The 16,697-nt window shown below is 34.8% G+C and overlaps 1 protein-coding gene across 1 annotated transcript in view; it reads left to right on the plus strand.

Moving 5' to 3' along the window:
• SLC12A2 (solute carrier family 12 member 2) overlaps positions 1 to 16,697 on the plus strand; it is a 110,688-nt gene that overhangs the window by 64,489 nt on the left and 29,502 nt on the right. Inside the window, exons 11-17 of the mRNA XM_081230459.1 lie at positions 1,646 to 1,753; positions 2,839 to 2,962; positions 4,010 to 4,111; positions 6,159 to 6,314; positions 6,904 to 7,003; positions 11,760 to 11,871; positions 13,334 to 13,474. Of these exons, the coding sequence (XP_081086585.1) occupies positions 1,646 to 1,753; positions 2,839 to 2,962; positions 4,010 to 4,111; positions 6,159 to 6,314; positions 6,904 to 7,003; positions 11,760 to 11,871; positions 13,334 to 13,474 (843 nt within the window). The remainder of the gene's footprint in view (positions 1 to 1,645; positions 1,754 to 2,838; positions 2,963 to 4,009; positions 4,112 to 6,158; positions 6,315 to 6,903; positions 7,004 to 11,759; positions 11,872 to 13,333; positions 13,475 to 16,697) is intronic.

A 16,697-nucleotide genomic window follows, 5' to 3' on the forward strand; every position in this document is an offset into this window, starting at 1 on the left:
AACAACTCTTCCAAATCAATTTAATATTTTGACAGATTTCAAAGGTTCACAAGGAACAGTGCAATGAAAACCTGTGTACCTACCCTTCATTTGTATTTACTAGTAGTTTATATTTTGCCCCATTTGCCTTATCTTTATATATATATGTATAGTATTTATCTCCTCAAACATAAGAATAAATTATAGACATCACAGCATGACAATCAGATTGAACTATTTAAAACATTCTGTACAAGTATGGTAAATTTTCCCACCCAAGTAATTCAGTGTTGATGAAATACTGTTGTCTAAATATATATTCCATATTCATACTTCCTCACTTCTTCCAGTAATGTCCCAGATCAATTTTTCTCAGATCCAGGATTCAATCTGGTGTCACACATGGCCTTTAGTTATTTTTAAATTCTTTAATCTAGAGGAGTTCCCAGCCTGCCTGTTTTAACCTTTCAGGATGTTGACATTTTGAAGAGTCCAGGCAATTTATTTTGTATTGTGCTCCTCTGTTTGGATTTATTTGATTGCCTCCTCATTGTCTAAGTTAGTGATCCATTTTTTTTTAAACTTCATCACAGGGAAATGTTTGAACATGTACAAAGATAGAGAAAGCAATATAATGTACCTAACATACACATTTTCTAAGTTCATCAGTTATCAGTGCATGGCTAATTTTGTTTTATTTATGACTCCCCACTTCCTAGATTATTTAGAGGCAAATCCTGGAGTTAGATCCTTTCAGCTGGATATTTCTACTTTTAGCTTTAATAAATAAGTACTCTTTAAAGACAAACAAAAAACATAACCACAATACCAATCTACTATCTTAACATTAAAAAAAGGAAACAACCTTCCTGACAGAAGTATATCAAACCACCTTGGAATATTCTTGCCAGAAAACTTGTACCTCAGTCTGATCAACTTGTCTAGATCTACCTACCTACGAGTTGACTAGAAATAGAGGTGAGAGGAACAAGTTAAACAAGGCAGTGGAGATTGTCGGCAAAATCCAGAGCGTGGGGTTTCTCTAGGAGAAATGACATAAAAATCATAAAATGTAAAGGAAAGGGTGAGCCTGTAGATTGAAAAAGACTTAAGAGACATATCAACCAAATGTAAATGTAATCCTTTTGTGGATCCTGATTTGAACAAACTTAAAAAGCAAGAAAAGAGGAATAATTGGGGGATTTTGAATGTGATTGGGTATTTGATGCTGTTAAGGAATTACCCAGTTTTTAAGCTGTGACAGTGACTTTGTAGTTACAGTTTTTAAAGGTTTTTACGCATTAGAGGTACACACAAACATTTATGCATGAAATGAGATCTGGGGTTTAACTCACAATAATGAAAAGATTGGCCTGTTGAAACTGAGCGATGGATACTTTGTAGTTCAGTATGTTCTCTCTGCCATTGTGTGTGCCTTTGACATTTTACAAAATAAAACGTTTTTTTACATTTAGGGCTGGTGGTAAATCAGTTTCAGAAGTTTGTAACGCACGTAAACATTATTACTGTTTACTATTGTTATTTTTATCAGATTTCTCCCAGAATTACTATTAGTGTTCTTCATAGGAATAATAAAGATGAAGTGTTGTTTTCTTTTTTGAATTTTATGTAAGACTTATTTTTCCATTTTTGTCACTTTTTTAAGGTAATGAGCATGGTGTCAGGCTTTGCACCACTAATTTCTGCAGGTATCTTTTCAGCCACTCTTTCTTCTGCATTAGCATCCCTTGTGAGTGCGCCCAAAATATTTCAGGTAAGTATTTTCACATTACAAATTTTATTAAAGGGGCAGTTAAGGTAATATATTTAAATATGGGATTTTTAATATTTTTAAATGATTTGTTTACTTCTATCAAGCCCATGTATTGATATTTATATGACATATACAAACACATATATCAAGAGTGGCATATTTAATTTTATGCATATGAATGTGGATATGTATATATAAACACTTGGCCTATATCTACTCTCAGGGTGTAAGTTTTGAGATGTCTTTCTGGAAGTGGTGATGAATTTTTGCTTTATGGACATACTGTTAGCATAAATTTTCATAATGTCTTACCAAGGATAAAAAGTAGAGTCCAAGACCATAAATCAAAAGAATTAAAGTATCTTATTCCTATTAGCATAATGCCAACATTAATGTTTTTACTTTATGAATATTTGAATGTCTAATACGTGCTATACATTATGTTAGGTACTCAGGATATAATAATAAATATGATAGACATTGTCTCCCTTTAATGAGCATTAAATAAATGGCTGATACTGGATAGAAAATACTTTTTATTACTAAAACAAATGAGATATCAATTCTGCAGCTTTGTTCTTAATTTCCTTTGTTCTTTTTGTTTGTTCTTAATTTTTTGTTGTAGCTAGTTAGTACAGTAGAGATGTAGAATATTTACTAAAATTATTTTCAGTATTGTTTTAAGAAAGGTGATTATGTTTTATAATTAGGATTTTCATTTGTTCTGAGTCTAGGATTTGGACTTGGTTTTCTTAAAATAGGTCACACGTCTGTCATACTTCTCAAGGTTCCACATTTCTTCTGTGTATGCCTGCTCCTTTGACATTTTATTCATATAAGAATTTCAGCCTGGGGTGGAATAAAATGGATAAAAACTTCAGTGTATTCTAAACCTCCTGTCTTTCTGATGCTAGAAATGTTTGAATCTCCTTTACAGTTTGTAGGTGAAGCAGCGTGAGGGGAAAGAAAGAGGACCAAGAATTAGAAACTTGGGTTCCATTCCTGATTAACCTATTGTAACTGTAAGCAGATCTGTATGTCTTATTTCAATATATTTCATTTTAATGTTTACATTTCTTTATTAGGCCTTATGTAAGGACAACATCTACCCAGCGTTCCAGATGTTTGCTAAAGGTTATGGGAAAAATAATGAACCTCTTCGTGGCTACATCTTAACATTCTTAATTGCACTTGGATTCATCTTAATTGGTTAGTCTATAAATGTACGCTAATGTAGATTCTGGTGCATTTATAGTATCAACTGTCAACACTGAATTGTTAAATTATAAACAAAATGTTACTTTGCCAGCAATACTAAGTTAGTTTCTTTTTGATCAAAGGAAAGAGTGTTTAGAAATAATGCAAATAATAGCACTTGTTAAATATTTGCTAAAATTCTTACCATCACTAACTCTCCATTAGGGCTAGAGGGAACTCTTAGGTTCTTGTCCCTAAAACAAATATGATAATAGCATAAGGAAAAGGATTCCAGTGTCTTTCATGAAGGTAGAACCTCCACCGATCTACTTTTTGGTACTGTTGCCTCTGATCATAAGGAAGCTAATGGGTCTTTCACTGCTAAAGAAGACCTTGGACTTTTATTAAAAGTCTGATTATACTACTGGAAACTAACTCTCATGTGTTATCTAAGAATGTATTTGGTTAAGTTTCTTATGATCCAACAGTTCTTTTTAGGGGTTTTTACCCTATAGAAACTCACATATAAAAGAATATTCTTAGTGTCATTAATTATAATAGTGATAAATGAAAGCAACCTGAGTACCTATCAACAGAAGAGTGAAACTACAGAATAATATTCAGCAGTAAAAAAGTGAATAAACTTGGTTTTCATATATTAATATGGATGAATCTAAATATAATAAATGTAAAAATAACAAATTGCAGAATGATAATATAGTATGATATAATTTACATAACTTTTAAAATACCCAGAACAGTGCTACACAATGCTTATGGACCATATATGTGTGTAGTAAAATGAAATAATATCATTGGAAAGAATATTCCAACTTTGATAAGTTGAGGTATAAAGAGGGCTTCTACTGTGTACACAAGGTATGATTTCTGAAAATTAAAAGTATATAAAGTATATATGGCAAAATTCATTAAATCTGGTTTGTGGATGTAGGAGTATTCATTATGCTGTTATCTAAAGGTTTGAAATAATTCATAGTTTTGAAGAGTTAAAAAAAGGTCTAATATGTCAGTTAAATATGCTTCATGTTTCTTTTGCAGCTGAACTGAATGTTATCGCTCCAATTATCTCTAACTTCTTCCTTGCATCATATGCGTTGATCAATTTTTCAGTATTTCATGCATCACTTGCAAAATCTCCAGGTGACTTTACGTTTTTTTAAAAGTTCTGTAAATGTGGTAATGTCTGATTTTAGAGAAAATGAAACTTTTTTTATATATAAATTTATTTACTTTATTTATTTATTTTTGGCTGTGTTGGGTCTTTGTTGCTTTCTCTAGTTGCAGTGAGCAGGGCCTACTCTTCGTTGGGGTACATGAGCTTCTCATTTCAGTGGCTTCTCTTGTTCCGGAGCACGGGCTCTAGGCATGCGGGCTTCAGTAGTTGTAGCGCGTGGGCTCAGTAGTTGTAGCTCGCTGGTTTAGAGTGCAGGCTCAGTAGTGGTGGTGCACAGGCTTAGTTGCTCCGTGGATATGAGATCTTCCTGGACCAGGGCTCGAAGCCATGTCCCCTGCATTGGCAGGTGGATTTTTTTTTTTTTTTTTTTTTTTTTTTTGCGGTACGTGGGCCTCTCACTGTTGTGGCCTCTCCCGTTGCGGAGCACAGGCTCCGGACGCGCAGGTTCAGCGGCCATGGCTCACGGGCCCAGCTGCTCCGCAGCATGTGGGATCTTCCCGGACCGGGGCACCAACCCATGTCCCCTGCATCAGCAGGCGGACTCTCAACCACTGTGCCACCAGGGAAGCCCAGCAGGCGGATTCTTAACCACTGCGCCACTAGGGAAGCCCAAGAAAACAAAACTTTAACACATTTTAAAAGATAGCATGTGGAGAATTAGCTCACTAGTGCTTCACTCTGCCTTTATAGTTGAGTCAAACTGAGTCTTCAAAGATCTCTTTATCATGAAGTTTATTGGTAAATAATGTCTGTTTCTTGGCTTCAAAGAATTTAAAATAGCATTAATTTTAAATTCTGACACTGTGAAAGAATTACTTTGCTTTTTTCTGTTTTTATTATTTATTTAGCTGATTGCTATTTCAGTTCTAAGAACATTATTATGATATAGTTAACCTATCCAGGAATGTTTTTAACACAATGAGTTCTCTGGAGTTCTAATGTAAGGGGTCTTTATCAACTGAAAAATTACTCCATATACATTTTTTTATGGGTTTTGTTATAAACCATGATAGCAATTGGACATCAGAGAAGGAAATAAGGAACAAAAGCACTGTTCCTTCTAAGGGTCTAAAAGTTTCTCAGAAAAGGAAAGGTAAAGTATGGGAACTTAGGACACAAACATCTTAGCTTCAGTTTTTACTTTAAGAATATAAATTTTAGAGGTGGGTATGGGTGTGGCTATAAAAGGGCAACACAAGGGATCCTTGTGTTGGACTTTTCCTTATCTTAACTGTATTAATATTTTAGTTGTGATATCATGATATCATTTTGCAAGATGTTATCATTGGGAGAAACTAGGTGAAGGGTCCCCGGAATCTCTGTGTATTATTTTTTACAACTTTGTGTGAATCTGCAGTTATCTCAAAATTAAAAGTTTAATTTTAGAAAAGAATATAAGTTTTATTGAAATGACTTAAAAATAGTATTTTGGGCTCTGGAATTACCTATGAATGAAAATTTTAAAACACGGTCTTCAACAGTTTTTCGAGTGAGCTTATTAATTCATAAATACTTCCCCAAATGGGAAGGTATGTTTCTATAGTCAACTCACAGTTTTTCTAGCAAGTAGATTAATTTTTTAATGATTCTGAAGAACAGTTTGTTTGAATTGTTTTATACATTCATCAGGATATAGATGTGTCTCCTGCTAAAACACAGAAGATAAAACCACACTATTAAGGACTCAATTTGAAACCTAATGTTTTAATCTTCTCTAGGGGTAGGTTGATTTATACTTTTTTGGTAAGGAATTTTTTGAATACAGAACTAGTAAGATAGGGTAATGTGGACATAAATAGATGTGCCCACTTCATGGCTGTCAAGAATCATGATGTTGTGATTAGTAATGGTCTATGACTTCACTGTTACAGTTAGCCTTATAGTTCACATTTAAAGACCTTTCAGTGTAGCAGCCGCAGAGGAATTTATTTTGTGCATACGTATGTACCACTGTCTAAAGCAGATGAGGTATCCAAGTGACTTTTATTTATCTATTTTGTTTGTTATTGGTAGGATGGCGCCCTGCCTTCAAATACTACAACATGTGGATATCACTACTTGGAGCAATTCTTTGTTGCATAGTGATGTTTGTCATTAACTGGTGGGCTGCATTGCTAACATATGTGATAGTTCTTGGACTTTACATTTATGTTACCTACAAAAAACCAGGTAATCACATTTTGTAATCCAAGTATGAGAGAATGAAGTTTTGGATTAGAATGGTGGCTTTAGAAATGAAATGGACAAAGAAGATACTGTTTTAATCATCTCAGAAACAATTATTTCTCTAATACACTTATTAAGTCTCTAAAGTAACAAATTTCTAAAATCATCATTTGTGTCCAGACTGTTTGTTTATTCAGTAAGAGGTAAAATTTGCCTATTCAAATAACTTAAACTGTTCAGTACTATAAATAGTACTTTATAACAATCATAGAACTGCCTCTTTCCTTTTAGACCTTTGGCTATATAAGCAGTAATTTTTAAATGTTTTATTTGTAAAAGGCTCATTTTGAGTTGCACGCACAACATGTCTGCAGCCCTATCATCCCAGTCTTTTCTAAGTTGTACTTTTTTTAAAAAATGTAATTGTAGTTCAGATTAGCATTGTCTTAATTTCATGCCATGAACTTGAACTATTGAAAGTCCTGAGTACAATAGTTTATTTTAGCAATTGACTTTTTAAATGTGAAAGTACTTGTTAGATGACTTGTTACAACCGGTATTAAGCTGCTGCATGAATACTGTCTTTCCACAGATGTGAACTGGGGATCCTCCACACAAGCCCTGACTTACCTGAATGCACTGCAGCATTCGATTCGTCTTTCTGGAGTGGAAGACCATGTGAAAAATTTCAGGTAAGTCATAAGGTAACATAGAAACATTTTGTCTTAGGTGGCAATCAGTTCTTCCTTTATTGTTCAGTAACATTTTCATATGCTGATATTTCATGAAAATTTCTCTAAAAGCATAGGGTATTGTTTCTTGTTCTGGTTTGATTTGAGCAGTTTATTCAAAAACAAGGTTGAGGTTTCTTGTTATCAAAATTTTACAAAGAGGGGCTTCCCTGGTGGCGCAGTGGTTGAGAGTCCGCCTGCCGATGTAGGAGACACGGGTTCGTGCCCTGGTCCGGGAAGATCCCACATGCTGCAGAGCGGCTGGGCCCATGAGCCATGGCTGCTGAGCCTGCGCGTCCGGAGCCTGTGCTCCACAACGGGAGAGGCCACAACAGTGAGAGGCCCGCGTACCGCAAAAAAAAAAAAAAATTTACAAAGAGATAAATTATCACCTACCCTGAAAAAATGTTGTGAAAGTTTTGGAGGTCTCTCATTTTGAAAACTTTTAAATAGTAAGTATCATAAAGTAAACTTTTTTTCCCCTCTGTGGCCTCAGTAGTTATATAACCACTGAGGATAAAACTCATAAAAATCCCCTTTTTGCAATTTTACTAAGGCAGTAAATATTTTCATGTTAGTGGCTTCATTCTCATTGTGGTACTGGAAACCAGTTTTAGTGATAAAGAATCAATGCCTTAGAGTGAAGAGTATTTCTTACTTTCTCAATAAATTACTTTATATTTTATCTTATAATAGTTTATCAGCTATCATTTTAAAAACTATTCCTTAATTTAACATGCTTCTAATAATTGATGAGATTCAGTTACTAAAGCACTGTTGTAAATCCAGGAGTATTGTTTATTTATATAGATTCTTAGAAACTATAGATTATTACTTATACCAAGCTATAAGTAGGCTTGCCATTTTTAGACAATAGATCATTAGACAGCCATTCTCATACTGTTCATGTAAGCCTGGTTCTGAACAGGTGACTTTCCACAGTCATGAGTAATGACTTCTCACTGGCTTCTGCACAGTAATCACAGAAATAAATTCCTTGTTTCAGTAAACCAAAAGGCAAAATCTTTTTTAAAGAAAACTTCCAGAGTGGATACGTGCCAGAAAAGAAGTGCTCTACCAAATTTCCCCCAGGAAGAAACATCTTTGTATATCTTTTTGTTAATTCTTTGGGTTCTCCCCCCTGCCCTGCCCCCAACTTTCTTCTAGAATGAAAGTTTTCCAGAGGCCACAGATCTTCAGCTTTGGAGTAGAGAGAAACTGGAAAAAGAAAAAGAAATGAGAGCCCTGGGAGGAAAACTTTAAATGCAGCACATTTTGAACATTTTGACTAGTTGATGCCAAATATGGCAGAAAATTGAAATCATTCCTTTATGTAAAAAGTTGTATTCCAGAACTGAGAGTATGACCAAGAGTCAGAGTTAATTTGCCATTAATAAAAAACTGTTGCTTTGGCTTATTATACTAATGGGGAAATTTTTAAAAAAATTTTATTCTAATAAGTGTTTTAAAACTTTTATCAGAATTATACATGAACATAGTTTAAAGAGGAAAAACTTAGGTTTGTCATGAAAATTAGCACTTGCCCCACTTCTCAAATCCCTGTTTCTCTCATGCCACAGGCAACCACTTTTAACTGAATCGTGTAATATTTACTTCATATTCCCAAAAAGAGTGTTTGTCTTGTTGTATTGTTTGAGTTTTAACTTCAGGCGTTATCTGCTGATTTCTTTCATCCATGTATGCCCACCACACATGTGCACCCTTCCCTTTACCCCACCATCCCAGGGTATTTTTTATGTCATTATTTTGTAGACTTGATATTTATATTATGACTTTTTTTTTTTTTTTTGCGGTACGTGAGCCTCTCACTGTTATGGCCTCTCCCATTGCAGAGCACAGTCTCTGGACGTGCAGGCTCAGCAGCCATGGCTCACAGGCCCAGCCACTCCGTGGCATGTGGGATCTTCCCGGACCAGGGCACGAACCCGTGTCCCCTGCATCGGCAGGTGGACTCTCAACCACTGCGCTACCAGGGAAGCCCTATATTATGACATTTTAAGCATGATTCAAGAGCCCAGCCATGTAGTAAATTATGATTGTTTTTTTTTTTCCTGTACAGGCTTTTTGTTTTCTATGTAGGCAATAAATTTTTTTTCCGATTTATATTTCTGTTTATCACTATCTCAGCATTCATCAAATTTGCCAAAAGATTTTCTTTTCTTCACTTCATAGTTTCTATTTCCTTGAAGTGTCTTTCTCACTATTTCCTGCCTCTTTAATTTGGGTTCTTAGATTTAGCGTTGTCTTAAGTATCTGTGATCCCGGGCCAGGGAAGTTCTGCATTGGTGGGTGGGGCTTGTCAGTGAAGCCCTTAATGTAGATTAATGTGGCTTTTCTGGTTCTTTAAGAAATTTAGGTCATCTTAAAGGGTTTCTATTTTGATCTGATTAGATTTATCAGAAAAGAATCTTTTAATCTGCTTGTTGATAAAGTTCTGGCTACCAGAGTTTTGAGAGCCAAGTGGGAAGGCAGCTCAGAGATCTCAGGGTTCAGCATATAGTAAATGTTCTCCTAACTCCCCTACTTAAAGTAGCTGCTTATGCCCTCAGACCAGAGGTCTGGGACATATGTTTATGCTCCCAGACCAGAGGTCTCTCTAGCAAATAAGCCCTAGCCTAACAGGATTGGAGAGGGACAGGGACAGTTGCCCATCATAGTGATGGAAATGATTTGGGTTCATCTAGGTGCTTCTTATGCAAACTTTAAATCAGTCCTTCTTATTTTAGTTTCTTTAACATATTGCCCCTGCCATTTCCAAAGACATCTATTGCCTCTAAGTCCTAGGCATTTTGATGGTGTAAAATCAGATGGCTTAATAGTTTTCTCTTATGCTCATTTGTAATGTAGCCTTTTCCTGATTTGTCAAATCCTTTATTTTTCTTCCATCTGCTTTCTGGCTTTCAAAATTTCAATGCTGTTGTGTCCTATCCTGTTCTCCATATTTTTGGTGACTTAAAAAATCCCATCATACTATGGAGATTTTTAAGGAGGGAGTAAAGATGAAGGCAGCTGTTCATACTCTGTCATTGTTACTAGAAGTAATCCTTAATATATTTTGTTCTATACCTTTCTTTGGAATGATAAAATTATACCCAAATTATGCCTTTGTGGTGTGTTTACTATTTATTGATAGTAAAGATAGGGACTACAAGTTCATTTCCCTCAGTAATAGGTTATATTAGTAATAGGTTAAACTACCATAACAAAAAGCTGAAAAAATAAAGTGGCTAAACAAGGTAGATATCAGTGTTATGTGATAGTCCAGAGGTGAATGGATACTCACGGTTGGTAAGCAGATTGGCTGCACTTGGTTATTCAAGTTCCACATTCCTTTTATCTTCAGTCTGCCATTCCCTAGGATGTGTTTTTCTATCCATGTGGTCAAAGACATCACCCCCCCACCCCGCCATGGCCTAGCTTACAGGAAAGGGGAAAAAAGTATGGAGGGTGGCCAGCTTCCTTTTTAAAGGACAGGACAAGGAATTAGGGACATCGTACGGGCTGGAAATCATTCATAGGGCCACTTTTAGCTGCTAGGAAGGCTAGGAAATGCAATGTTTAGCTGGGGAGCCATGTAGCCTGCTAAAGCTCAGGTGGAGAGACTGGACTACGACTAGCAGTCTGGGCCTTAAAGGAGGACTTCATATTTGATTGCCCCAAAGCAATTCCCCCAAGCAGAACTGGCTTTTCAGATAGCTTGCTAAAATTCTGAATGAGTTAGTACCATTTTTAGGTCTTTATTCAGGTTTTCCTGCTTATTTTATAAGTATAGTTAGGAACTACCCTAACAATTTAGTAGGTAAGTCAGAATTTTTAGTCTATTTGCTTTTTGTTAAAGTTTGTTTTAATTATACACATTGTTGTGATTCATTTTGCTGTGCAGTAGAAGCTAACACAACATTGTGAAGCAACTATACTCCAATAAAACTTAATTTTAAAGAATAATCAAAAATTTTTAAAAAAACATTTTTTTCTGAATCTGTTTGAATTTATAAAATAGATAACTGAATTTTTTTCCTCAAACAAGGTTGATTTTTATTTCTCGTCAACAAAAATCAAGAGTTAAAAATACATGAAAGTCTTGCCACTGTTTTGTGTTTGCAAAGGCAATTGAATTCAATTTTGGCTTTCATCATAATTAATTAGTATTAAAACTTTTAGTTCAAATAGAAACCTTTTCTTCGCCACAGGTGGTTTTACTCATAGGACATCATTAAAATTAAACTAGATTAGGGAAGGCTGATATTACAAAGTAGAAGTAAGTATGATGTGATCAAGCTAAGAAGGAAAGTGACCTCTGTTTTACATGAAGGCAAGGCCATGCTCTCAGGAAGTTTTGTGGACTCTGTGAAAGAACTGGAATATTTATCACCTTTATAAGATGAAAAGTTGTTACATGTTTTTAACCAGCATGGTCATTTCTTTCTGTAGTGCCTCCCAGAATCTTGATGTATAATATTACATATTAATTTAGGACATTTGGTATGATGGTTGTTCAGAGGTTTTGTTTTTCTGCATTTCTCATGTACCAAGGAACCCTAGTTATGTCATCTTCTGTGAGAATCTTGTGGCCTGTCTTGAGGACAGCTGCATAAAGGAGTGTCTAGTGTAATAATATATTCTTAGAGAAGCGACTTAAAATCATGTCCATGTTATCAAAACCCTAAATTTCTCTTTCTTTTTAATCTTAAATTAGGCCACAGTGTCTTGTTATGACAGGTGCTCCAAACTCACGCCCAGCTTTACTTCATCTTGTTCATGATTTCACAAAAAATGTTGGTTTGATGATCTGTGGTCATGTACATGTGGTAAGTACTAGTTTTGTTTTCTATATTAAAACATTTTTCACTGTGTATATCATTTGTAATTTGTGGAGCTTTCTAGATTTGAAATAATTTGAGTAGGTCTTAGCAAACTATATTGCTTTGGCTAAGAAAAATTACTTCCCGATAACTAAGGAACCTAAATGGAATTCAGTATGTGTTTTTTCTTGCTGATAAGTCTCATAAAGTCCTGAGAATACTGGGAACATATACTTATCAGAAAAAAAAAGAGCTGGAGGAGGTGGACAAATCATGGTAGATATCTAGTATCTGATATGTAAGAAGAGTAGAGTCAATGCTGAATTTCCAAATTCAAACACTTTAATTGCTCATTCATTTTAGTTTTATTCATGAGTAAGGAAATTATTAAAAATAGGGGTAAACGGTCATCCAAAAGTAGTTTCTTGTTTTTGGCATCTTGGCTATTGAAAACAATTACTAGATGATGGATTACCTTTTCTGCATAAGGATTTGGAGTATTTGCCAGATTAACTTATCTCCCAGGCTCTACTGTTCATTTTATTTTGGTGCTAGAAATGCGTGTTATATGCCCTATGTCCCAGCCCCTGCTAGAGTTGATCTTCTACTTGTATAGTAGCAAAGTGAGTATGCATGCACGTGTGTGTGTGTGTGTGTGTGTGTAGGGTAGTGGAAGAACACACTGAGACACTGACTCCACTCAGGACCTGTGGAGTTTCACAGTTTATCTCCACATAGATGAATTCAGGTTGGGGTCTTGAGCATAAGAAATTACAAAGGGGAAATTTTTCTACTAGGAAAGATAAATTGTACTTTTCCTTGTCTTATTCATGTATAATTAGGGTGTACTTTTAATCTTATTTTTAGATTTTTTAAAAATACAGTTTAGGTAAACATGTAACACATTTTATGTGTTGCTTACAAGGATCAAAATAGAATGGCAAGTTAAAAAAGCTCATTTCCTTTCTTGTGTCATGTTATCGTTTAACAGAAGTACAAAGAAAAAATGTATTTATATAGTTCACTTTGACTTGTAATGATACTTCTAGGTTTCTGAGAATTAACAACTCAGACATTTGAGACAAACAAAAAATAAGATGGGAAACTTTCCATAGAAAAACAGAAGGCTCTTATTTTTCTCTGTGTAATCTCTTCCCTATTTTCAATAATTTATAATTTCTTTCATTTACTAGTATCAAAACATTTATTTTTCAAAGTCTGTGTTTCTTCCTCTCCTCTTCCTTCTACTGGCACCCTCTGTGTCTTTGTTCCATCAACACTGTTTTTTCATAATCTTTATTGGAAAGAATTCACTGACATGAAAATGAAACGCTATCATTATACTTCCCATCTCCCCCCACCGCCATGTTTAGACACCTTGTTTAAACCAAGATAACAGGAGGATTTTTATAAAAGGGGAATAGATTACCTTTCAGTTAAAGACATTATTAATATTTTTACCTTAAAGGGCCCTCGAAGACAAGCTATGAAAGAGATGTCCATTGATCAAGCCAAATATCAGCGATGGCTTATTAAAAACAAAACGAAGGCTTTTTATGCTCCAGTACATGCAGATGATTTGAGAGAGGGTGCACAATATTTGATGCAGGTAAATTTGTTACATCTTTCAAATGACAGTATTTTAGTTTTGTGTAAGCTTTCAAAAACTTTTTTATTCCAGGTTTCATTATTCACATTAATAGAAATCATACATCTTTAAAATATCTTTACTGAAGTAGAATACTACAATTTGTATAATTTGAGAGTTACAGAAATACTGTGCTGTTGGCTGACAGTGAAGAACCTCTTTGTGAATTATCTTAGCCTATTTCTGTCCTTTTCCTAAGATAGTTCCCATTTACTCCCTGTTGTGTTAAGTAATGGCAGGCCTTATTTAATTTTTTAAAAATTTGAATTCCCTACTGTATTTCTCACTATTATTTTACTGGTGCTAAACTTAGACTTCTCTTTTGGTTTTGTGTGTGTCCTGGTAACCAGAATGTGGGATTTGGAATCAGTCCTAAGTTTAAATGCTAGCGTTGCTACTTCCTTATTATGGATTTTGGACCAATCAAGTTATTTAACTTCTCAGAAACTCAGTTTCTTCAACCCTTAAAGGTTGTAGGGAGACAGTGTTTGCCAACTTATTTTTATAGGAACCTCTTTCTTCAAAAGAAAGCTTAAGCAAAAGCCCATTGACTGTGTCGATTGTGGAGCTGCTTTGTTAAAGTAGAGGTGGGGGACTCAGTGCTGTCACTGGGCCCTTTCTGTTTTGTGTTTTTTAAAACTTGACAAGCACATGGTTAAGAATAGCCTAGGCTATCCTCAGGAATAATAAGGGGTGGGAGTGGGATTGCTTTGCCAGATATAAAGCCTTATTAGCATAAAACTATAGTGATTAAGACATTGTGGTATTGAAGTAGAGACAGACAATTCAACTGAGTAGAAGTAGAGCCACTCATATAGGAAATTTAATACATGACAGAGGTGACATTGAAAAGATGAGCTGGGATAATTGATTATTTATGTGAAAAAAATATATAACACATCCTTATAAAGGCCAAACAACAAAAAATTTCCAGATAGATTTAAGACCTAAACATGAAAGGCAAAATTTGTAAGCTTTTAGAAGAAAATAGAGAATGATTTTATGATCTTGGACTAGGGAAGAAGTTTTTAAATGAGACACAAAAAGTTGAATTATGAAGAAGAAACCAATTATTTTTTAGTTAACACGTATAAAACTGTGCTTCTAAAGAAAGCATGAAAACAAAAAATGAAGCCACAGACCTAAAGAAGATAATGTTACCAGCAAAAGAATATGGTCCACAATATATAAAGAAATACTAAATCTATAAGAGAAAAAAAGAATAGCAAAAGACATGCAAAGAAGAGGAAACCTAAATGACAGAAGTAAAAATTAAAACCACAGTACAGCTTTATTCCATACCCGTCAGATTGATCAGAATCAGGTCTGCCAATATCAAGTGTTAGAAATGGTGTAGAGCACTTGGAAATCTTTGCACTGCTGTAGTAAATGTAGACTGGACAATCACTTGGGACAGCAACCTGGCCGTATTCTGCGTCTTTGAAAAGTGTGGATATCCTGAGACATTCCATTCTTAAGTGTATACCACAGAGAAATTTTACACATGTGAAGAAGGCTATGTGAAGTTTCATAGCACTATCATTTCTTACAGTGAAAAGGAAATTAAAGTAACTTCAATAGCCATTAATCACATTATTGAAAATTGTGGCATAATCATGCAGTGGAATTCCATATACTGGTGAAAAGGTGCTATACATATCAATGAGGATAAACCTCAGACAGAAATGTTAAGGAAAATAGCAAGTTAAAATAAGAACATGAGTAATATGAAGATATTGTAAATTTTTTAAAATATGTAACTTAAAAATCCATACGTATATATGCCTAGATAACGGAATATATAGTAAAAATACAAGGAGATCTTGAAAAGGATACATTGGGTACTTGATATGTATTTGTGAAGTTTTTCTTAAGCTGAGTGGTGGATACATGATTATTTATTACTTTATTCGCTTTTGTAGATGAAATATATAAATATTTCAAATGGAATGCTACCCCTGGTCATAAGGTTGTTTCTAGTGGGTAAATCTTGCTTGCTTTTGTGCAGTTTATGGGAATATTTTGATAACTACTCTATGTATTTAATAAATGTTATGAAGGAAATGAAAATATTTACTTACAGCAATGGTTCTTAACTTCAGCTTGCATCAGAATCACGTGGTGGACTTGCTAAAACACAGACTGCTGGGCCCCATCTTTACAGTGATTCAGTAGGTCTAGGGTGACGCCCAAGAATTTGCACTTCTAACAAGTTTCCCGGTGATCACGCTGCTGCTGCTGCTGGTCCAGTCCAGGCACTACACTTTGAGAACCACTGCCCTCGAGGGTTTCTGTGGTATAAATGATGATATCGTAAATTGGCCAAGAGTTAGGAACCATCCTCCTTATCATTCTCCTCTACCTAACATACTCACCCCCCGTGGGTCATGACAGTTTCACCAGTGTGGGGCAAAGGGAGCATACATAGAACAGTGTCATTTTGCGACTGCCCTATAAACCTGACAAGTGCTATTCCCTTTACAAAGATGCCCAGGAGATGGTTTATTCCAGTGGCAGAGCTGTCTGAGGAACTGTTTAAAATATCCTTACAGATAGGTGAATTGCCTCTTTAGAACTAATCACTGAAATTTTAGTGTAAGTTGCCACTGAGTGTATTTCTCTTTCCTTCGAACCTTCTCGAAACCTGTTACATAAAGTGGCAAATGCCTTTATGTCTGTTAGAGGTTTATAATCTTTGTCAAAATAGTTTTTTGTACGTTGATTTCTTTATACATTGACTTATTTTATAGTTCTAGCGGTGCTGTTTTAGATGGGTTTGTTTTACTATACTTTACATTCTGACTTCATTTTTTGTCCTTTCATTTGTCTAGTTACTAGTTATAATCATAAGCATTTATTTAGAGATTCACTGTTTTAAGGAGAGGTAGTCTTGTCAACAACTTGCTTATGGAGCCCTTTGGCAGTAAGACATTAACACTGCTAACTTCTTTGTTTAAATGGATTTTTCTTTTCTTTTCTTTTTTTTTTTTTTAAGGCAGGAGCCAGTTGATTGTCAATCCAATTTTAAACATTCATTTTAAATTAGCAAAAAACTCTTGTTTTTACAAAAAATTCAGATTACATCATGATGCCCTTTAAATCACGTAGATCTCATTTAGTCTTAGTGTAGCTATAACTATCTTTTTTCCTGAGCAAAGCTAGTCTAGAATTACCCTGAAATATA

Source organism: Mesoplodon bidens (genome assembly GCF_964165515.1).
Source record: "Mesoplodon bidens genome assembly, chromosome: 4".
In the NCBI taxonomy this organism is placed as follows: domain Eukaryota; kingdom Metazoa; phylum Chordata; class Mammalia; order Artiodactyla; family Ziphiidae; genus Mesoplodon; species Mesoplodon bidens.